Source organism: Ursus maritimus, unplaced genomic scaffold (assembly GCF_017311325.1).
Source record: "Ursus maritimus isolate PB19 unplaced genomic scaffold, ASM1731132v1 scaffold_5, whole genome shotgun sequence".
Lineage (NCBI taxonomy): Eukaryota > Metazoa > Chordata > Mammalia > Carnivora > Ursidae > Ursus > Ursus maritimus.
In genome coordinates this window covers 28,328,359-28,346,539 of record NW_024426663.1, presented here as the reverse complement: position 1 = coordinate 28,346,539, position 18,181 = coordinate 28,328,359, and the positions used below count along the sequence as shown (strand labels likewise).

General features: G+C 39.8%; 1 protein-coding gene across 1 annotated transcript in view; it reads right to left on the bottom strand.

Moving 5' to 3' along the window:
* DMGDH (dimethylglycine dehydrogenase) overlaps positions 1 to 18,181 on the bottom strand; it is a 62,244-nt gene that overhangs the window by 36,212 nt on the left and 7,851 nt on the right. Inside the window, exons 3-7 of the mRNA XM_040621962.1 lie at positions 17,134 to 17,232; positions 15,292 to 15,456; positions 12,003 to 12,207; positions 5,469 to 5,717; positions 3,435 to 3,633 (exon numbers count right to left, since the gene is read on the bottom strand). Of these exons, the coding sequence (XP_040477896.1) occupies positions 3,435 to 3,633; positions 5,469 to 5,717; positions 12,003 to 12,207; positions 15,292 to 15,456; positions 17,134 to 17,232 (917 nt within the window). The remainder of the gene's footprint in view (positions 1 to 3,434; positions 3,634 to 5,468; positions 5,718 to 12,002; positions 12,208 to 15,291; positions 15,457 to 17,133; positions 17,233 to 18,181) is intronic.

Genomic DNA, 18,181 nt, shown 5'->3' with positions numbered 1-18,181 from the left:
CCCCATGCAATGAGACACAATTTCTAGATAATCAGTAACTGGGGTTCTAAAGAAAGCAACTTCCTAATGTCCTTGGCAAGTAGTAATAGATGCTTCATTATTAGGATACTGTCTGCTTGTTCAGAGCATGGCTCATGGCCAATGAACCACAAATATTTGTTGACTAAATCAATAATTCTATGACTGAGTCAGTTGCAAAATCAAAAATAATAAAGACTTAGGAATAAATTAAGCAAAAGAAGTATAAAACTTATACTCTGATTATAAATTATTGTTGAAAGAAATTTTAAAATACCTACATAAATGGAGAGGCATCCCACGTCCATGAATTGGACTTAGTATTATGGCCATACTCTCCAAGTTGATCTACATATTCAATGCAATACCTATCAAAATCCTAGGTGGCATCTTTGCAGAAACTGACAAACTGATCCTAAAAATTATATGAAAATGTAAGGGACCCAAAATAGCCAAAACAATCTTGAAAAACAACAAAGATTCACACTTCCCAATTTCAGAACTTACTACAAAGCTACAGTAATCAAAACAGTGTGATACTGGCATGAAGACAGACCTATAGATCAATGGAATAGAATTGGGAGTCCAGAAATAAACCCATACATATATGTGAATTGACTTTTGACAAGATGTCATGGTATAATAAAAAATAAATATTTGGTCTTTGTCCCCATTTCCTGGCACAGACAGAACTCCTAATAACCTCTGGAATTCATAGTCTTTTGTATGCTAATGAGATGGCTCAAGGTGTGGTGAGAGGTACTTGGGGGGTTAAATAGCTTCAGCATAGGGACTAGTCACAAGAAGTTCAATCATCAAAAAAAAAAAAAAAGGTTAATCATCAATGGTCAATGAGTTAATCAATTATTCCTGTGTAATGAAACCTCCATAAAACCCCCTAAATGACAGAGTTCAAAGAGCTTTCAGGTTGGTGAACCTACTGATGTGCTACAAAGGTGGCAGAGAGGGCGTGAAAACTCTGTGCCACCTCCCTCCCTCTCATACCTCACCCCTTGTATTTCTTCCATTCCGCCGTTACTGAGTTGTATCCTTTATAACACATGGGTAAAAGTAAGTATTTTCCTGATTTCTGTGAGTCATTCTAATGAGTTATCAAACCTGAAAAGGGGGTTGTAGGAACTCCCACAGTTATAGCCAGTCAGTCAGAGGTACAGATCATCCCTAGAACTTGTAACTGGTCTGAAGTGGAGACAGTTTTGTGGAACTGAGTCCTTAACCAGTGGGATCTGCACTAACTCTGGAAGTTAGTATCGGAATTGAATTGTCGGACACTCAGTTGTGTCGGAGAATTAGAAAATTGGATGTTGGCGTCAGAAGTGGTGTCAGAAAAAAAAGATATCACAGAAACCAATGCAATCCAATGAGGAAAGAACAGTCTTTTCAACAAATGGTGCTGGGATAACTGGCTATGCACACAAGAATGAAGTTGGATCCCTACCTCACACCACATACAAAAATTAACTCAAAATTGATCAAAGATTTAAATGTAAGAGTTAAAATTATAACATTCTTAGAAGAAAACATAGGTATGAATCTTTATGAACTTGGATTAGAAAATAGTTTATTATATATGACACCAGAACTACATGCTAAAAAAGAAAAAATACACATTCTAGACTTCATCAAAATTAAAAACTTTTCTGCTTCAGTGAATACCATCAAGAGAGTGAAAAGACAACCCAAAGAATGGGAGAAAAATTTTGCAAATCAAGTATCTGATAAAGGTCTTATATCTAGAATAAATAAGGAACTCCTACAACTTAACAATAAAAAGAAAATAATTTTTTAAAAGATTTATTTATTTATTAGAAAGAAAGAGAGCATGTGGGGGGGCAGAGGGAGAGAGAGTCTTAAGCAGACTCCCCACTGAGCACAGAGCCCCACGAAGGCTCAATCTCACGACACTGAGATCACGACCCCCGAAACCAAGAGCCAGGTGCTTAACAGATTGCGCCATCCAGGAGCCCTGACAAATAATAATTTTTTAAAAAATGGGCAAAGGATACGAATAGGCAACCCTCCAAAGAAGATATTCAATTAACGTACATGAGAAACCATTCCTACATGCTCATGCCTGCATATGAACGCTGCAGGTGATTACCTAAACCCTCAGTTACTTTTTGCCCTCCAGCCCTATGTCTCCGTCTGGTTTTCTCCCTCTAGATGTCCCACAGACGTAAACTTAACACTTCAAACCCAAACTCTCAAAAATGAAACTCATTTTTTTTCTGGTTTTCTCTCCCCATAGTCCCAGCATCCAAGCAGGGATCAAGTTAGATAGTTTGCCATCATTTGCTATTTTTTTCTCTTCCTCAAGACCTAATGCAATCAATCATCAAGTCTAAATAAGTGTGTCTCCTATCTCTCAGTCCCCGCTGCTGCTCCCTCAGTTCTCTACCGTATTGACAGGACAGCACCCTGACCAGCCCTGTGCCTCTGGACAGACCTCACTGTCTTGTCTTCAGCTGCAGCCCAGTGCCTAACAAGAGACCTGGCACGGAGCTGGCAATCATTAAATATTAGCTGAATAAATGGCCAAATAAAATGGGAAAGAAAAATAGAATATTAGAAGCTCTGATATGATGATAAAGTGGGCTTGACATTAATATTCACCAAATTAATGGGACAAATATTAAAGATGAAACATCAAATGGGTAATGGAATCATATAAATAGTAAGCAACCTGAGAAGTCATAAAGAAGCAAATTATGTTGGACAAACATAAATTATGGTGAAAAATGCATCAGATACTTATTCATTTGATATTTTGAATTATTTTTGTCACATTGTGTTATGAAAACATCCTTGTAAAATTGGGGTAAATTGACCAACCTGAACATATATGGCATGAAAAGAGACATGAATAATGGAAATAGCAGGAAATATGCAAAGAGAAGTTTCCAGGAAATCATTGCCCTTCTGTGTGATAAGCTTTAAAACCTATACAAGTCATTAAACCATTAATAATCCATAGCAAGGATTTTTAAATTGAAATATTTTATTCCTCAGGGTACCTGTGTGGCTCAGTCAGTTTAGCATCTGCCTTCGGCTCAGGTCATGATCTCAGGGTCCAGAGATCAAGCCTCACACTGGGCTCCCTGCTCAGCGGGGAGTCTGCTTCTCCCTCTCCCTCTGTCCCTCCCCCAGCTCATGCTGGCTCTCTCTCTCTCTCTCTCAAATAAATAAATAAATAAAATCTTTTAAAAAGAGAAATATTTTATTCCTCATGTATCAACAGTCATGAAAGCAAGAAAATTCTCTGCGCCTCCCCTATTTTCTACTTTGGCCTGAGATTATGATGAGACAAGACTAATCTAAAATATTTGACTTCATTAAAAGAAGAAGAAAAGAACCTTGGCTCTGTAACAAATGTTGAATTAAATGGAGATACTCACCCAAAACCTATAGCCACCCAGTAGTTTCTGACTCCCTGATGGGGCCCTACCATAGGCAGAATGTCAGGAGAATAGGTGATAGGGCCATTGACAATATTGATGATGTCAGCCTTTTTCAAGACTGGAACCATTTCCATGGCAGCTTCAACATGTTCCATGATTCGGTCAAGATCAGACTCAAAGAGCTCCTTTCCAAACCCTGAAGAGACATACCATTGTGGTCAGGATGCCGCAGCTGCCCTGACATTAGTTTAAAGTGACTTAAATCTGAATCAGCTTATATTTAAAGAAGGTCTTTGGGAAGTACTTCCTTTTTTTTTTTTTAAGTCTAAATTTAATATTCACTATCAACAGATAGGTTCCCATCACATTACTGAGAACAATAATGTTATTTTTGTTGAAACGATAAAATCATGAAAGTTAACCCCTTTTATTAGTAATAAGTTTAAATCTAGGTATATTAACAGTTTTCAACATTTAATCCAATCATAATTTTAAAAAAACAAACAATGATTGGTTTGTCAAGAGAGAGCTTTTACCCTTCAATTAACCATTAAAGTCTGCTCTATCCTCCCAGGTAAGGCCAAATGGGAGCTTACAAAGTTATGTCAGAACACAGGGGATAAACAGAAAACGACTCCAGGGTCTAGGATAATGGATTCCAGATGCCTTTCAGCTCTCAGCAGAGAAAGAAGGGCCTGGAGGCCTCCTTCCTCAAGCTTGCTCCCCCAGGTATGCAGTTCTAGAATTCTGAGAAAAGAGTCAGGGTCTTGGAACACAATCTTTTTCTCAGTCCTCAAAGGTACTGTGACTGAAGGCAGTGCCACAGATGAGCTTCTGAAAGAACTTCTCCACCAATACTGGGAGCTTTCCCACAAAGCAGCCAGCCAGCTTCTGTTCCTCCTGTGAACTGTGCGTTGGGTCGGTTGCATGGAGGCCTGCAGACCACTAGGCTTGGACCAGGACGTGCACGCACCCAAGGCCAGCTAACACCCTGGCTCTCCCTCCAACTAGAATTATTTAAATATTTGTTCAACACTTATGTGGAAGGGAGGCTGCCAGCATGAGGGAAGAGCAGAAAGGAAGGCTCTCAGGTGGTGATGAGCCCTCGCTCTGAGATCAGGAGCTACTCCACACAGGCCCAAATGTGCAGAGCCCACACAAGACAAAAGCCCTCAGCTAGCTGGAGCTGGCCGAACTTCTGTGGAAGGCAGCTGAGTGATCATCTGTTGTCACATGGGCATAGGTGTATTGAGGAGCAGGAGAGAGGTTCATTCCCAACCCAAGTATAATTATCAAAAGTATAATTCTAGAAAGTACAATTTCCTCCATTTTTTTATACCCCTTATTTCAGAGTCCCAATGAGATTTTAGCACTTTTAGATTGTTTTAATTGGTTACTTCCTTACATAACCTCCATCTTTAATCTAGCTCTGAAGAAATGTTTCATGAAAAACAAAAACAGGTCCATCTCCCTTACAGAACTTGAAAGAGAAACTATAGTTCCTCCTGGTTTAGCATAGGGCTCTTCTAATCCATTTATGTAGTAGGGGAGGACTTCAGTTTGCAGGTCAACCTATCCTGCTCTGTGAGGCCCTCTGAGGCTTTCATTCTTAGCAGGCTGGAAACCCTGTCTCTGAAACCTGCCATGTTTCCATGTTTCCAACTGTCAAAACACAATAACAACCATATCCAAATCTGGAAACTAGACCAAACAGGTAGGGGATTGAGGAAAAAGGGGGGAGGCAGGAGGTTGGTGTGGGAAGGCAAAAATGACCTGAAGCCTTCCAAACCAGCAGAAGATACGTTTCTTCAATTTCAGTCACCAACTGCCTCTTTTCTCTTTCCTCAACTTCCTGCTGTGTTTGTTCAAAAGGGCATGAGAACAGAGCTTACCTCAGACTACTCACCTCCAGTCCCAGGTATCCAGTAGTCTCATACCATGGTGTCATCTGATTCTACAGCCAGCCCCCAGCCACAGAGAAGACAAAACATATGTGCCTGACCTGCACCCACTTGCGTTTATGGAACCCACCTGGAGGGACTCCATCGGTGACCCATGCGTCCTGCACTTTCATTTTCTCCTGACTTTCGTATGGACCAAACAAAAGCCCATCCCTTTCCTGTCGGAGATAATAGGATCCTTCCAGGTCACGGAGCACTGGCAGTTCTCGTTTCAAAGCTTTCACTTCAGGTATAGTCGATGTAACAACATATTGGTGCTGGACTGGAATGAGAGGATGTTCTAGTCCCACCATCTTACCTACTTCACGAGCCCAAAGTCCTTAAAGAAAAAAAATCATTTTAAATATTAGCACATATGTAAATGTACCACATCTGACACTGATATGGCAATTTCTTTTAAAATAAAACATTTAGAAGACTTTTTTTTTCATGGCAAAGTCAAAAGAACGTCATAATGACTTTAAATTTTTTGTCATTGCAAAACTGTGGGGGAAGAGAAGTGTTCTACCCTGCCCCAGCGTTTTAAAGATATCTATAATCCAAGGGAACTCCATTCCTGAAAAAGCATTTGCCCATAAGCAGAGGCAGGCAGGAAAATGACAACAAAAACAAATTTACTTGAAGGGAAAAATAAACAACCCAAATACATAAAATGTACAAATGTTGATAAGAAAGACAGTAATGGACTGACTCTATTCCTGAAAGAGAGTTGATCAAGCAGTGAGGGGCCCTGTGTAATCAAATTGTGCATAGGAAAGCCCTGAAAGTCAGTCCCTCCATCCTCTAGGCCCTCCTCTCCTCAAGTTACTGATGCCTAAGATTCTACAAATACAGAATTGTACTGTTAACTTAAAATTTGAAAACGTATATACTTCGGGAGAGAGAGCACAGTAACTTTTATCCGTTATTGTAAAAGTTTAGTTAGAATACATTTGTAAGATCCTTTCTTGCAAAAGGCATGAAGGAACCAGGAGTCCAGAGCAGCAGGGCTGAGGAGCCATAGCAAAGAGGAAAGGGCTCAGAAGCAGGTGGGGGTTCCTGTATGAGAATGGATCTCACTTCACAGCATGTGCTGGGACTGGCTTACTGCTGGGGATGAATGTTATTTTTACCTTTGCAAAAGAAGGAACCAAACTGTGGCTGAAAGTATCCTTGATTCTCCCCCAGGTGACTCTTCAGTATACAGATATGGACCTAAAGTCCAGAGAAGGAAAGAGATATGCCCAAGGTCCCACTGGGAGCCCTGGAATCATCACTTCTTATTGGTTTTCTTGCTATGGAAAGACTTTTTTTTTTTAATCTAAGACATCTCTACTTGCATAAAGGTATTTCAGAATCTAGAATGATTATATGGCAGGGAAGTGATGTCACGTGACCCATCAGTGGATTATTTGGCGGGGGGTAGGGTGGGGGAGAGGTTCTGTTTGTTTGTTCGCTTCATAATAATTTTGAGTAATCATTCAAATGATTACAGAATCTTATTCAAGTTATTTCTTTGGAGGTTGTACTCTTAATTTTTAACTATTTCTGTTTCTGCTTTTTTAGGAATCTACTAAGGAGTTCTGGAGCCTCTGTCATTATAAGGTTCAGAGTTAGATACAGAATTATCAACTATCAATCAGTCTGGGAACCCAGATTTTGTACTCTTATGTGTCCAAATTTATTTCTATTCAACTATCTAAACATCATCCTTGTGTTCTGTTGTTTTGTTCTGGCCTAACGGCTAAACTGACCGTCCTTGTTTAAAGTCTCAGAAATGGATATCTATCTGCAAACCAAATATCATACCTGTGGGCATTAGAGTCCCTTACTGGTCTTTTAATAATTTACAGATTTAATTTATTTTTGTTAGTAAGAAGATGTGAATTTCCAATGTCAGGATTTTGTAGGAAAATACAGGAAAGCCATATATTCTAGTTATATGCAACTATAGAAGATTTAAAATATAAAAAACAAAACATTTAGCCTGGCAATTCAAACCACGATGGTATCCTCAGTACACTTGTTTCAATTAAAAACATAAATTGAAGAAAATAAATTCTGTCCTATTCAAACATATTTATGAATTTCTGAGTCTAATTGCTTGCTTATTAATGCACTTGATCATTAAAATATAGTGGAAACATATGCATAAGTAGTCTAGAGCTATAGGATTTCAAACTCTGTAACAAGCTCTATGCTGTTCTACCCTACGGTGGTGGTGTTTGCTGGCATTTTCTTCCTCTATATGTCAAGGAAGTTAACCTAAATCTGGCAGCATGACACTTAAACTCTTGCTACATCCCCCACCCACCAAGTTCAAAGGGCAGAGAGACAAATATGGAAGAACCACTAAAATCTACCACTCTGACCTGAGAAACAACTGAAGGGTCAATAACAGTGTTATTGGAAATGGCATCCATTTTTTTTAATGCAATAATTAACAGAAATGGACTTAAAATGAGGAGTGAAGGTTCATGGACAAGTTTACTTGTATAAGATGGTTTAAATGGTGACGATGATGGTTTATACAGTGACATTCTTTGAAGCAGAGTATCAGGCAAAATTAAACAATTCTTTTTTGGCTGAACCCCGGGCTTCCTGTTGGCATGATCCAATCATATTTCTGATTTACCATGTTAGGAAAATTCCTAAGTAAGGTTTACAAAGTTATTTCAGGCTTAATGAGTCAATTAGCAATGAAGTCAGGAGAAAATATTCTTCACCATGCAGAGAAAAAGCTTACGTCACAATAAATAGCTTCTGTTTATGCCCCTGAGCTACGCATTAGGCGGGGTAGAATGAAGCAAATTTTAAAAGCTTCAGGTAGCAAAGGCAAGGTAGTCTATTTTATCCCAAGATGCTAGGAGTGTCTGAAACTGGTTTTCAGCTCTCCTTGCTCACGAATAAGGTTACTACATTCTCTCTCCGGGACGAACATCTAGGTAGTACTGTGTCTCTAAAGATGTTTTGCAGACATCTGAGGCAGACAGCGCAGCACCTGGAATACTTATTTAAAATACAGCTCTGAGGGCACCTGGGTGGCTCAGTCGGTTAAGCGTCTGCCTTTGGCTCACGTCATGAGCCCAGGGTGCTGGGATCGTCCCGCATCAGGATCCCTGCTCAGCAGGGAGTCTGCTTCTCCCTCTGTCTCTGCCTGCCATTCCCCCTGCTTGTGCTCTCTCTCTGTGTCAAATAAATAAAATCTTTAAAAAATAAATAAAATAAAATAAAATAAAATATAATAACATACATCTCTGAGTCCCCACTCAGACCACTTCAGTTAGAATCTTTCTGAAGTCTCGGAAACGGCCCGTGGCAGTTCTTACATGCATTAGCTTGAGAACCAAATGCCACAGCAGAATGGGTGCTGTATGTCTAGAAAGCAAGTGAAAGGAGGTGGGTAATCTTAAAGACTGCACCAAGAAGTTACAGTAAATTGATGCTAGTTTTCCAGGGATGGGGGTCAGGTCAAGGGGTGGCGAGGGCACGGATAGACTTTCAAAGAAATAATTATAATCATAATTATTATACGTAATTTTTTAGTGCTTACTATGTGGTACTGGTTCTGTTCTGCGTGCTCTATATTATTAGCTCCTTTACTGATCATAACAACTTCTTGAGATGGGCACTATTATCTCCATTTTACAAAGGAGTAATGTGCCCAGGTCATGGGGTTGGCAATACATGTGTCTCCAGGCCAGAGAGCCCCACTGCCCTGGACTGTGCTGGAGACACATTAGCAAACAGACACACTTTTTACATCTAGACTTTCCTTGTCATGAATATCCTGACGATTCAGCTGCCTTCTGCTACAACGTCATATAAAGAAACTCCTAGCAGGTTATGGTTCAATTGAGTAGATAATAGTGGTATTTATATCTTTTCTTTGGGGTCACATTTCCAAGTCTATATCCTGGTTACTTTAATTAGATTTCAGAGCTGGCCTGAAGGCCTTGCCTGAATTTGTGAGACATCTTGGTCTCACTGAGAAACTCTGGGGTACATTCCATCAGCCACGCATTCTCAAATCATGTTAGCACAATGCCTTCCGCTGATGGCTGCTTTGTTCATAAAACCGATCTCTGTTACCTTCAACTCTAGATGTGGGCATGCCTAAACCTTTGCCCTCAGTTACTGAGGCTTACCTTTTGGGGAGCTTTTATACTTTAATAAACTTTTTTTGAAAACAGACTTACAAATAATTAAATACACACCTCTCTACACCGTCCACGGACTATAAATATGCAATTAGTTAGATTTCCTCCAGTAACTTCTACTCAGTGGAAGAGAAGAGGTGGAGGAAGAAAAGAAAAACTGAACACTGAGACAGCATGGTTCTTCACACAGTTTTCAAGAAGGAGCTGCCTGGATTACCAAGAACTGAGGATGGGAAAGGGAGTCGATGTGGCTGGGTCAAAAGCTTCAGGAGCAAAGGACAAAGAAGGACATCCTGGAGAACAATCCCAGGAATTCAGTTCCATGCAGGGCCACACCATCAATCTAATTCCAGGGATTTGTTTTCCCAGGCCAGCGCCAGAAAAGCTGTTTTCCAGAACCTCTTGCCATTGCCATCCCCTCCCCCAATCACACCACAAGATTTCATAGCTGCATAGAAAACTTCATCTGGTAACTCACTGTTTAGGTGAGATCTCCTTGAGAATTATTCTATCTTTACCATCGGTGATTCTTTATTCCTCACAGTAAAGAAAAAATTTATTACAGTGGTAATGAATTATGTAAATCAAAGCTTACCATTTTTGGAAAATGATAAATAAATGTGTTAAATAAGTCCTTCTACATTATTTCTCAAAGTATCAGTTGGGAGTGGTTGCCTGATACACTATGTTGAGAGAAATGGTGGAGCATGCCCAAGCCCATCTGAAATGAGTGCAGTGATCAATTAGTGATGTCTGCCTGGGTGCTGGAATGGAGGTCAGAGTGTGTTTGTTTAGTTTGTTTAGTTTGCTATCACTCTAAAAACAGTCCAGTGTTTTTAGGGAATAAACCTGTCAGGCCATAAATTTGTAAGATTAGAAAGAGTCCTTAGTACATGGGGAAAAAAAAGATGAATGATTTCATTATCTTAGATCTTCTAACAGAATTTAGATCACTGGTGCCTAACGATGGTGATGGAGGGGGTCACAGATAGGGATTAGGGGGGTGAATGGTGAGGTTCAAAAGCAAAGCAATGTTTTATGCCTTGGCTTTTATTTTTTAGACAAGTCCTTTTACATAATTTTGAATTTCAAATGATATTGAAGAAAGCATGAGATTTTTATGCTTTTCAAATGAGGTGCATGGATTAGAAAAACTCAGAAATATTATTTTAGACTCTTAAATATTGAAGACATGACTCTTCTAGAACCACTAAGTGTTTTGTTAAAAACAAAATAACATCAATCAAAAGTTACAATTTAGAGGAAAGAACTTAAGGGTCCATGTTTCTGACCTGTCTTCACAGCATATCATTTGACTTGACAAATAATAAGGATTGTTTTCATTTTATAATTTAAGCAATGACTCAAAGAGCAGACCACAAGAAAATCAGTTACCGCCTCCTGCTTACTTTGGGTTTTAGATTAACCACTATGAACCACAGGTAAATACAAATTATTAGCCCAGTTTAGACTGCATAAGCATTTTCATTTGTACAAGAACTCACTTTTGTATGTGTGATAGTTGAAAATGACTTCACAGGTAAATGACCTGTTAGAAATTGTATTAACTCAGGAGTCAAAAGACCCAGGTCCAAGTCCTGGCTCCAACATAACTGTGTCGCCAAGTAACATGACCTTTCTGGACCTTGGTTTCCACAATGGAAAATGAGTGGCTTGTCAGATTATCTCAAATATCCCTTTCAACCTCACTACTCTGAGTCTAAGTTGTAACAGAGCAACATAAAAAAAAAAAAAAAAGGTTATGAAATACATTTAATAATGTTCTGAAAGGAAAAGGGTAAAACATTTTTTTAAGATCTTATTTATTTATTTAAGAGAGAGAGCATGAGCGGGGTAAGGGGCAGAGGGAGAAGCAGGCTCCCTGCTGAGCAGAGGAGCCCGATGCAGGGCTCCATCCCAGAACTCCAGGATCATGACCTGAACCAAAGGCANGAACCGACTGAGCCACCCACGTGCCCCAAGGGTAAAAATTTTTGACTGGAGTCAACCAATCAGAAATGGGTGGGAGAGAACACAAATGATTAAATCTGCCCCCAAAAGCAAACTGAGAACAAACAGGGTGCTCACAAATTTGCACACGAGACGTTGATTATTAGTATAAAGAAAGAGTGGACATAGAAGGGGAAAAGCAGCATCATTAACAAAACATGATCTGGGGTAGAAAACAGGATGGAGAAGAACACCAGCTTTCTATGCGTAACCAAGGGCAGAGTGGCATCACACGCCAAAAACAAAGTGATAGAGGGAGGGCTTTGTAGCTTAGGAACAGATAAAATGTTCACCTTGGGAACATTACAGTGTTTCCCAACAATGCGAATAGTGTAAAACATTACTCTATGGCCACATGTCTTAAAACTTTGCCACTTGAAAAAACCCACTAATTAAAAAAAAAAAAAAATATATATATATATATATATATAATTATACATATGTATGATGCTTACCTGCAGCATTCACAATTCTATTCGCTCTCATAGATCCCTGTGGCGTTTCAACATCCCATGTTCCATCTGACCTGGGTTTCAGAGAAGTCACCGGGGCGGGATATTTTAAAAGAGCACCATATTTCCTAGCCCCAGCAGCTAGGGCCATAGTTAGAGAGTAAGGATCAATGTGACCATCTCCAGGATTATACAGTCCAGCTAAAATCTAAATTAATCATAAAAGAGTCAGTATTTAAACAAAAACACATCCATTATTCAGTGTAACTATATCCTGCCAGGAAATGTTCAGTAAAACTGGACCTTAAAAGTGCAATCACGGCTTCCGATCGATTGGTCTGTACTTCTTTTTCCTTTATCAAAGCTCAGGCAGGGGCAGGACTCACAGTGAGTGTTAAGTAGATAAGCTATTTGATAGAGGCTTGCAACTGTCTCCAACAACCATTCTCTCCCCTGCCCCCCATACCGATGGAAACTGAATGTTTATTTAGACACACAGCCACTAGGAACAACTTCCAATAGTTGGCAGTTATTAGTTCCAACTGTTAGCTAGAAGTATTACTAAGTTTTGGTCAGTGAAATACAAATGGAAGTGTCATGTGGCAGCTTTCATGAATCGTTTTTTAGGAACCACTGGCATGGGGCACCTAGGTGGCTCAGTCAGTGAAGCGTTTCACTCTTGATCTCAGCTGAGGTCTTGATCTCAGGGTCTTGAGTTCAAGCCCCGAGCTGGACTCCACATAGGGCGTGAAGCCTACTTAAAAAGCAAAACAAAACAAAACCACTGGCATATGCCCTTTGTCCCTTCTTTTTTGCCCTTCCTCCCTCCTATTGTCTGAAATGCAGACATGATGGCTGGAGCTCTAGCTGTTGCCATCTTGGACTAAGAACAGAAGAGTCACACCCTAGGAATGACAGAACAATGATCTAGAAGGCAATGGGGGTTCCTGAAATCTTCATGGAAAATAGCCACCACTCAAATCCTGACTGCCTAAATGAAAGAGAAACTTCTATCGTGTTTAAGCATTATCATTTTGGTTTCTGACATTTGCAGTCAATCTAATACTAACTGATCGATTATTTATATTTTATTGTTCAATACTATTAACAACTTCACATGTTAAATGTATATAGGTGTCAGGGAAATGTATACTTGACTTAGTCATTTAACAACTAATGCTTGAATACCTGTGTTGCGCTAGGACATCAGGCTAGGTACCATGGGGAAACAAAGAAGTATGACAGTCTGATGAACCAAGATGATAGAGGGAACACTGTGCAGTATTATAGTCAGGTCTCATTCATTCAATAGAAATCTACTGAGCACCAAATGCAAGCAAGGAGCTTTTGTCAAATGTCTTCTGCATCTGTTGAAATGATTATGTGTTTTGTCCTTTATTCTATTAATGTGGCACATTACGTTGATTTTCAAATCTTTTTTTTTTTAAGATTTTATTTACTTATTTGTCAGAGAGAGACAGAGACAGAGAGAGCACAAGCAGGGGGAGCACTAGGCAGAGGGAGAAGCAGGCTCTCTGCTGAGCAGAGGACCGATGTAGGGCTCAATCCCAGGACCCTGAGATCATGATCTGAGCTGAAGGCAGGCGCTTAACTGACTCAGCCTCCCAGGCACCCCAGATTTTCAGATGTTAAGTCATCCTGGCATAAATTCCACTTGGTCATACTGCATTATCCTTATATGTTGCTAAATTCAGTTTGCTAGTTAAGGATTTTTGCACCAATATTCACAAGGGATACCTGTCTTTCTTTTCTTGTGATGTCTTTCTCTAGTTTTGGTATCAGGGCAATACTGGCCTCATAGAATAAGTTGGGAAGTGTTCTCTTCTATTTTTGGAAAAGTTTGTGAAGGATCAGTATTAATTCTTCTTTAAATGTCTGGTAGAATTTACCAGCGAAGCCATCTGGGCCCAGTCGTTTCTTTGTGGGCAGCTTTTGATTACTAATCCAACCTCTTGTCACAGTTTTAGTGCAAGAGACTTGTTTTGATTTTAATGGAATTCATATTATTGTAGACTTATAAATGTCACGTTGGTATTTTATAATGGATATGTCCTCATTGCAGTAATCCGGTATCTATTTGATTTGGCACCCTACCCCCAGCTCCAGAGAATACTCTTCCCACATATCTCCATTGCCTAATATCTTTGAGAAAACTCTGTGACGGCGAGGACTCCCAGCAAAGCATTCCAAGAGTAACATATAAACAGATAATAAGCACAGCTTTACAGCAATGGAATTTCAATGCAGACAGTGCAACAGCAGTCTGCCACCACATTGTCATCACACAAAACTACGGACAAGAGAAGGCCAGCAGCCTATAGACTCACGAGGGCGAACAACCCCAGCACCCAGATCAATGATACGAGGTGCTGCCGCAGTTCAGTTCAGATAACAGCAGTAGTCACTAGGGAGGAACATAAGCCCCCTGCTTCTCCCACCAGCACCACCTGGTGGTGTGTTTGAGTATGCATACAAAGGAGTCCCGAGAGCTGGCTTCAAGCCTCTGCTCCAGCTCTTTCTAGCCAGGTGAACTTGAGTCCATTATGTAACTATCTAAACTGCAATTTCCTGTGTAGTAATAATACATATTGCATAATATTATTGTGAAAATTAAATAAAATTATGCATATAAAGGGCCTAGCATAGTACCTGGTATGTAAATTTGTGCTGTAGTGTTGTATAGTGTTAGCCATTCTTATTCTTTGAATGGGATTATTGCCTAGCCAAAAAAACAAAACAAACAAAAAAACCCACTGAATTCCCAAGTGGGTTTTCTCAGCCAAATGTGGTTAAAACTAGATCAATACTTGATAGAGAGCCTGTTGGAAGTACAGTTAAGAGCTGCATGGTCTTTGTGGAGCAACATAGCATGGCACTTCTAAATTTGATTTTTTAGAAAAGTTTTAATGAGACAGCCTTTCTATATACATATTTATCACACCAGGTAATTATTTTCTCTGTAGTTCTCAAACAGAAGTTTATGTATGGAAAACCTAGATCTGGGGGACACAGTAACAGAAAGGCATTGAAAATGCCTCCTCAGTTGTCACAGGTGGAAAACTAATAAAATTTTTTCATTATGCGTTTATATTTCATTCAGCATACATAATAGCCCACCTTGTTACATACCCAGATTCCAGCATTAATCATCTGAATTCACCATTCAAAATGTGTGCACAGAGTTTTCCTACCTTTAACAGGCTTCTTAAAGTAACTTTTTCTAATCCTAATTCAAGTCAACAAATGGTGAAAACACCCTTAAGATAAATACCTTATTCATGTTGAGTAAAGGGAACATCTCTTGAATTTTTTCAGGCCCAATAATATACTGTTCTGTTGCATGCCAGCCAGTCCGAGTCATCTGGTATTTAAATTCATCGACCCTTACAGGAGTTGTGGCAATTCTGATGCTACCTGGCTGATGGAATCCCACCACCTGTGACAATCATGCCAACAAAAACACATAAATAAATCATTTTTTGGCATTCATACATGGTTCTTCTTCAGCACAATGAAAATGCGAGCATACAGAAAAGAGATTTACTCTGCAGTGCAAGAGACAACTATATAAAATCTTTCCATCTTACAAAAAGACATTCACTCAGCAACTACTTATCCCTGGCTCCTCTGTGTCCGACACTACAGTAAGCCCCAGAGATGCTGTAATGAACAGGGAGCAAAGAGCCTGCCTGCATGCCGCTTACAGTCTGCGGGTGAAGGCAGACAGCCGCAAGCATAATTACAATAGCAGGGCACAGTGTTCATGTAAGAGTAAAAGAAAACCACGTGACAAAGAGAAAGACAAAGGATTCGAGGAAGGAATATAAAGAATCAGAATGTTGCAGTGATGAGCTGAAGTGTGAATGGGAATAAATACTTATTTGACATTTATTGAAGTCCTTCAGTTGGCCAAGGACTCGGCTAGGCACTGGGTCACAGAGGTAAAAGATGGATTCCTTGCCCCCAAGTTTCTCATAGTCCCTAGGAAGTCCAACCAGTAAAGTAACTACCACGACAGAGAGAGAGAGAGATTTGTGTTATAAGAATGTTATATGTTGGGGCACCTGGGTGGTTCAGTCGCTTAAGCGTCTGTCTTCAGCTCAGGTCATGATTGCAGAGTCCTGGGATCGAGCCCCATGTGTGGCTCTCTGCTCAGCTGAGAGCCTCCTTCTCCCTCTCTCTCTGCCTGCTGCTCCCCTTGCTTCTGTGTTCTCTCTCTCTCTGTGTGTCAAATAAATAAATAAAATCTTCAAAGAGAAAAAGAATGTTATATGTTGTTAGAACCAAGACGTGTGCCCTCAGCTGGCCTGACTGGTGGATGGGGAAAGTCAAGGACAGCTTCTCAAAGGGGGTGACCTCGGGGAAGGGTGGAGGGTGAATACTGAGATGGGGTCCGAGAAGATGTTGTTTCAGGCAGAGAGCCCAGCACATTCCAGAAATAAATGTAATTAAGAATAGCTGAAGCATATGAGCACAGCTAAGAGTGGGAAGAGAAAATGTTGGAAAGCAGGCAAGGCTCTGCTGGGGAAGACCCTCCTCCTTTGGTCTCTGGCCTACAAACTGTGGGGAGCCCTTTGATAGTTTCAGGCAAGGAAAACAGTAAGAAAAATTTAAGTAAACTTCCATCTTAGCCTATGGATAGTTTTTACTTGCCATTTTATTTTGAGAGCACTAATAAGTATGAGAAGAGATAAAAATAAAAGTGAGGGGCTTTTAGTGAAGTACTTCTCAGAACTGTGTGACAACCTGGTAAGGACTGCTGTCAGATCCTTTGTAATCCAGTTGCTGAAATGCTCTGATTTCTTAGTTTCTAGATATAGCAACTGACTAAAGGTATTTTTGAAAGCTGCTTTTTATCCTTTCCTTATTTAAAAAAAATCAAGAAGAGGGTTTGGTTATATGGGAAATGTACTTCAAGAAATTAAATGGATAGTAAAGCAAACTCAGGGTTTTTACCTTAAATACCCATTAGATTTCTCTACCATGCCAAACATTTCACATACCATTAATGTCACTACACACAGCTTTAATGAGGCTATGTCAAAGTTCTTCAGAAATCCTACATATTTCTGAGAAATGGACCTAAAGACAATTTCAAGTTAAATGCATTTACCTGTCCAGTTTCTTCTTCCAATTTCTCATAAAGTTTGATGCTAGCATAGTGTATCTTCTTCAAGTTTATTCCGGGATGAAAGTAAGTTGTTAAACCTGCCTTAAAAGTGGAAGGAAAGAAACTACTAAATAAAAAGTAATAATAATAATATTCTCTAAATTTTTTTCTATTTGAGTAGAGTTGACACACAATGTTACATTAGTTTCAGGCATACAACACAGGGACTCAACAACTCTTTGTTTTGTCATGTTCATCACAAGTGCGTCTACCCTCTGTCACCGTACAACACTATTACAATACCACTGACTGTATTCCCTATGCTGAACTTTTTTTTTTTTTAAAGATTTTATTTATTTATTTAACACAGATAGAGACAGCCAGCGAGAGAGGGAACACAAGCAGGGGGAGTGGGAGAGGAAGAAGCAGGCTCATAGCGGAGAAGCCTGATGTGGGGCTCGATCCCATAACGCTGGGATCACGCCCTGAGCCGAAGGCAGACGCTTAACCGCTGTGCCACCCAGGCACCCCCCTATGCTGAACTTTTTATCCCCATCTCTTATTCCATAATCTGGAAGCTTGTATCTCTCACTCTCTTTTGCCCCTTTTGCCTATCCCCCCCCAATTCCCCTCCTCTCTGGCAACCATCAGTTTGTTCTTTGTATTTATGGATCTGTTTCTACTTTTTGTTTATTAATTTGTTTCATTTTCTAGATTCCACATATAAGTGAAACCATATGTTATCTGTCTTTCTCCATCTGACGTATTTCACTTAGTATAAAACCCTCTAGGTCCATTCGTGTTGTCACAAATGGCAAGATCTCATCCTTTTTTGTGGCTGCTTAATATTCCATTGTATAAATATACCACTCTTCTTTATCCATTTATCTGGGTTGCTTCCATATCTTGGCTATTGCAAATGATGCTGCGATAAACACAGGGGTGCATATCTTTCCAAATTAGTGGGTTTTTTCCCTTTGGATAAATACCCAGGAGTGGAATTATTGGATCATATAATATTTCCATTTTTAATATTTTGAGGACCCCCCCC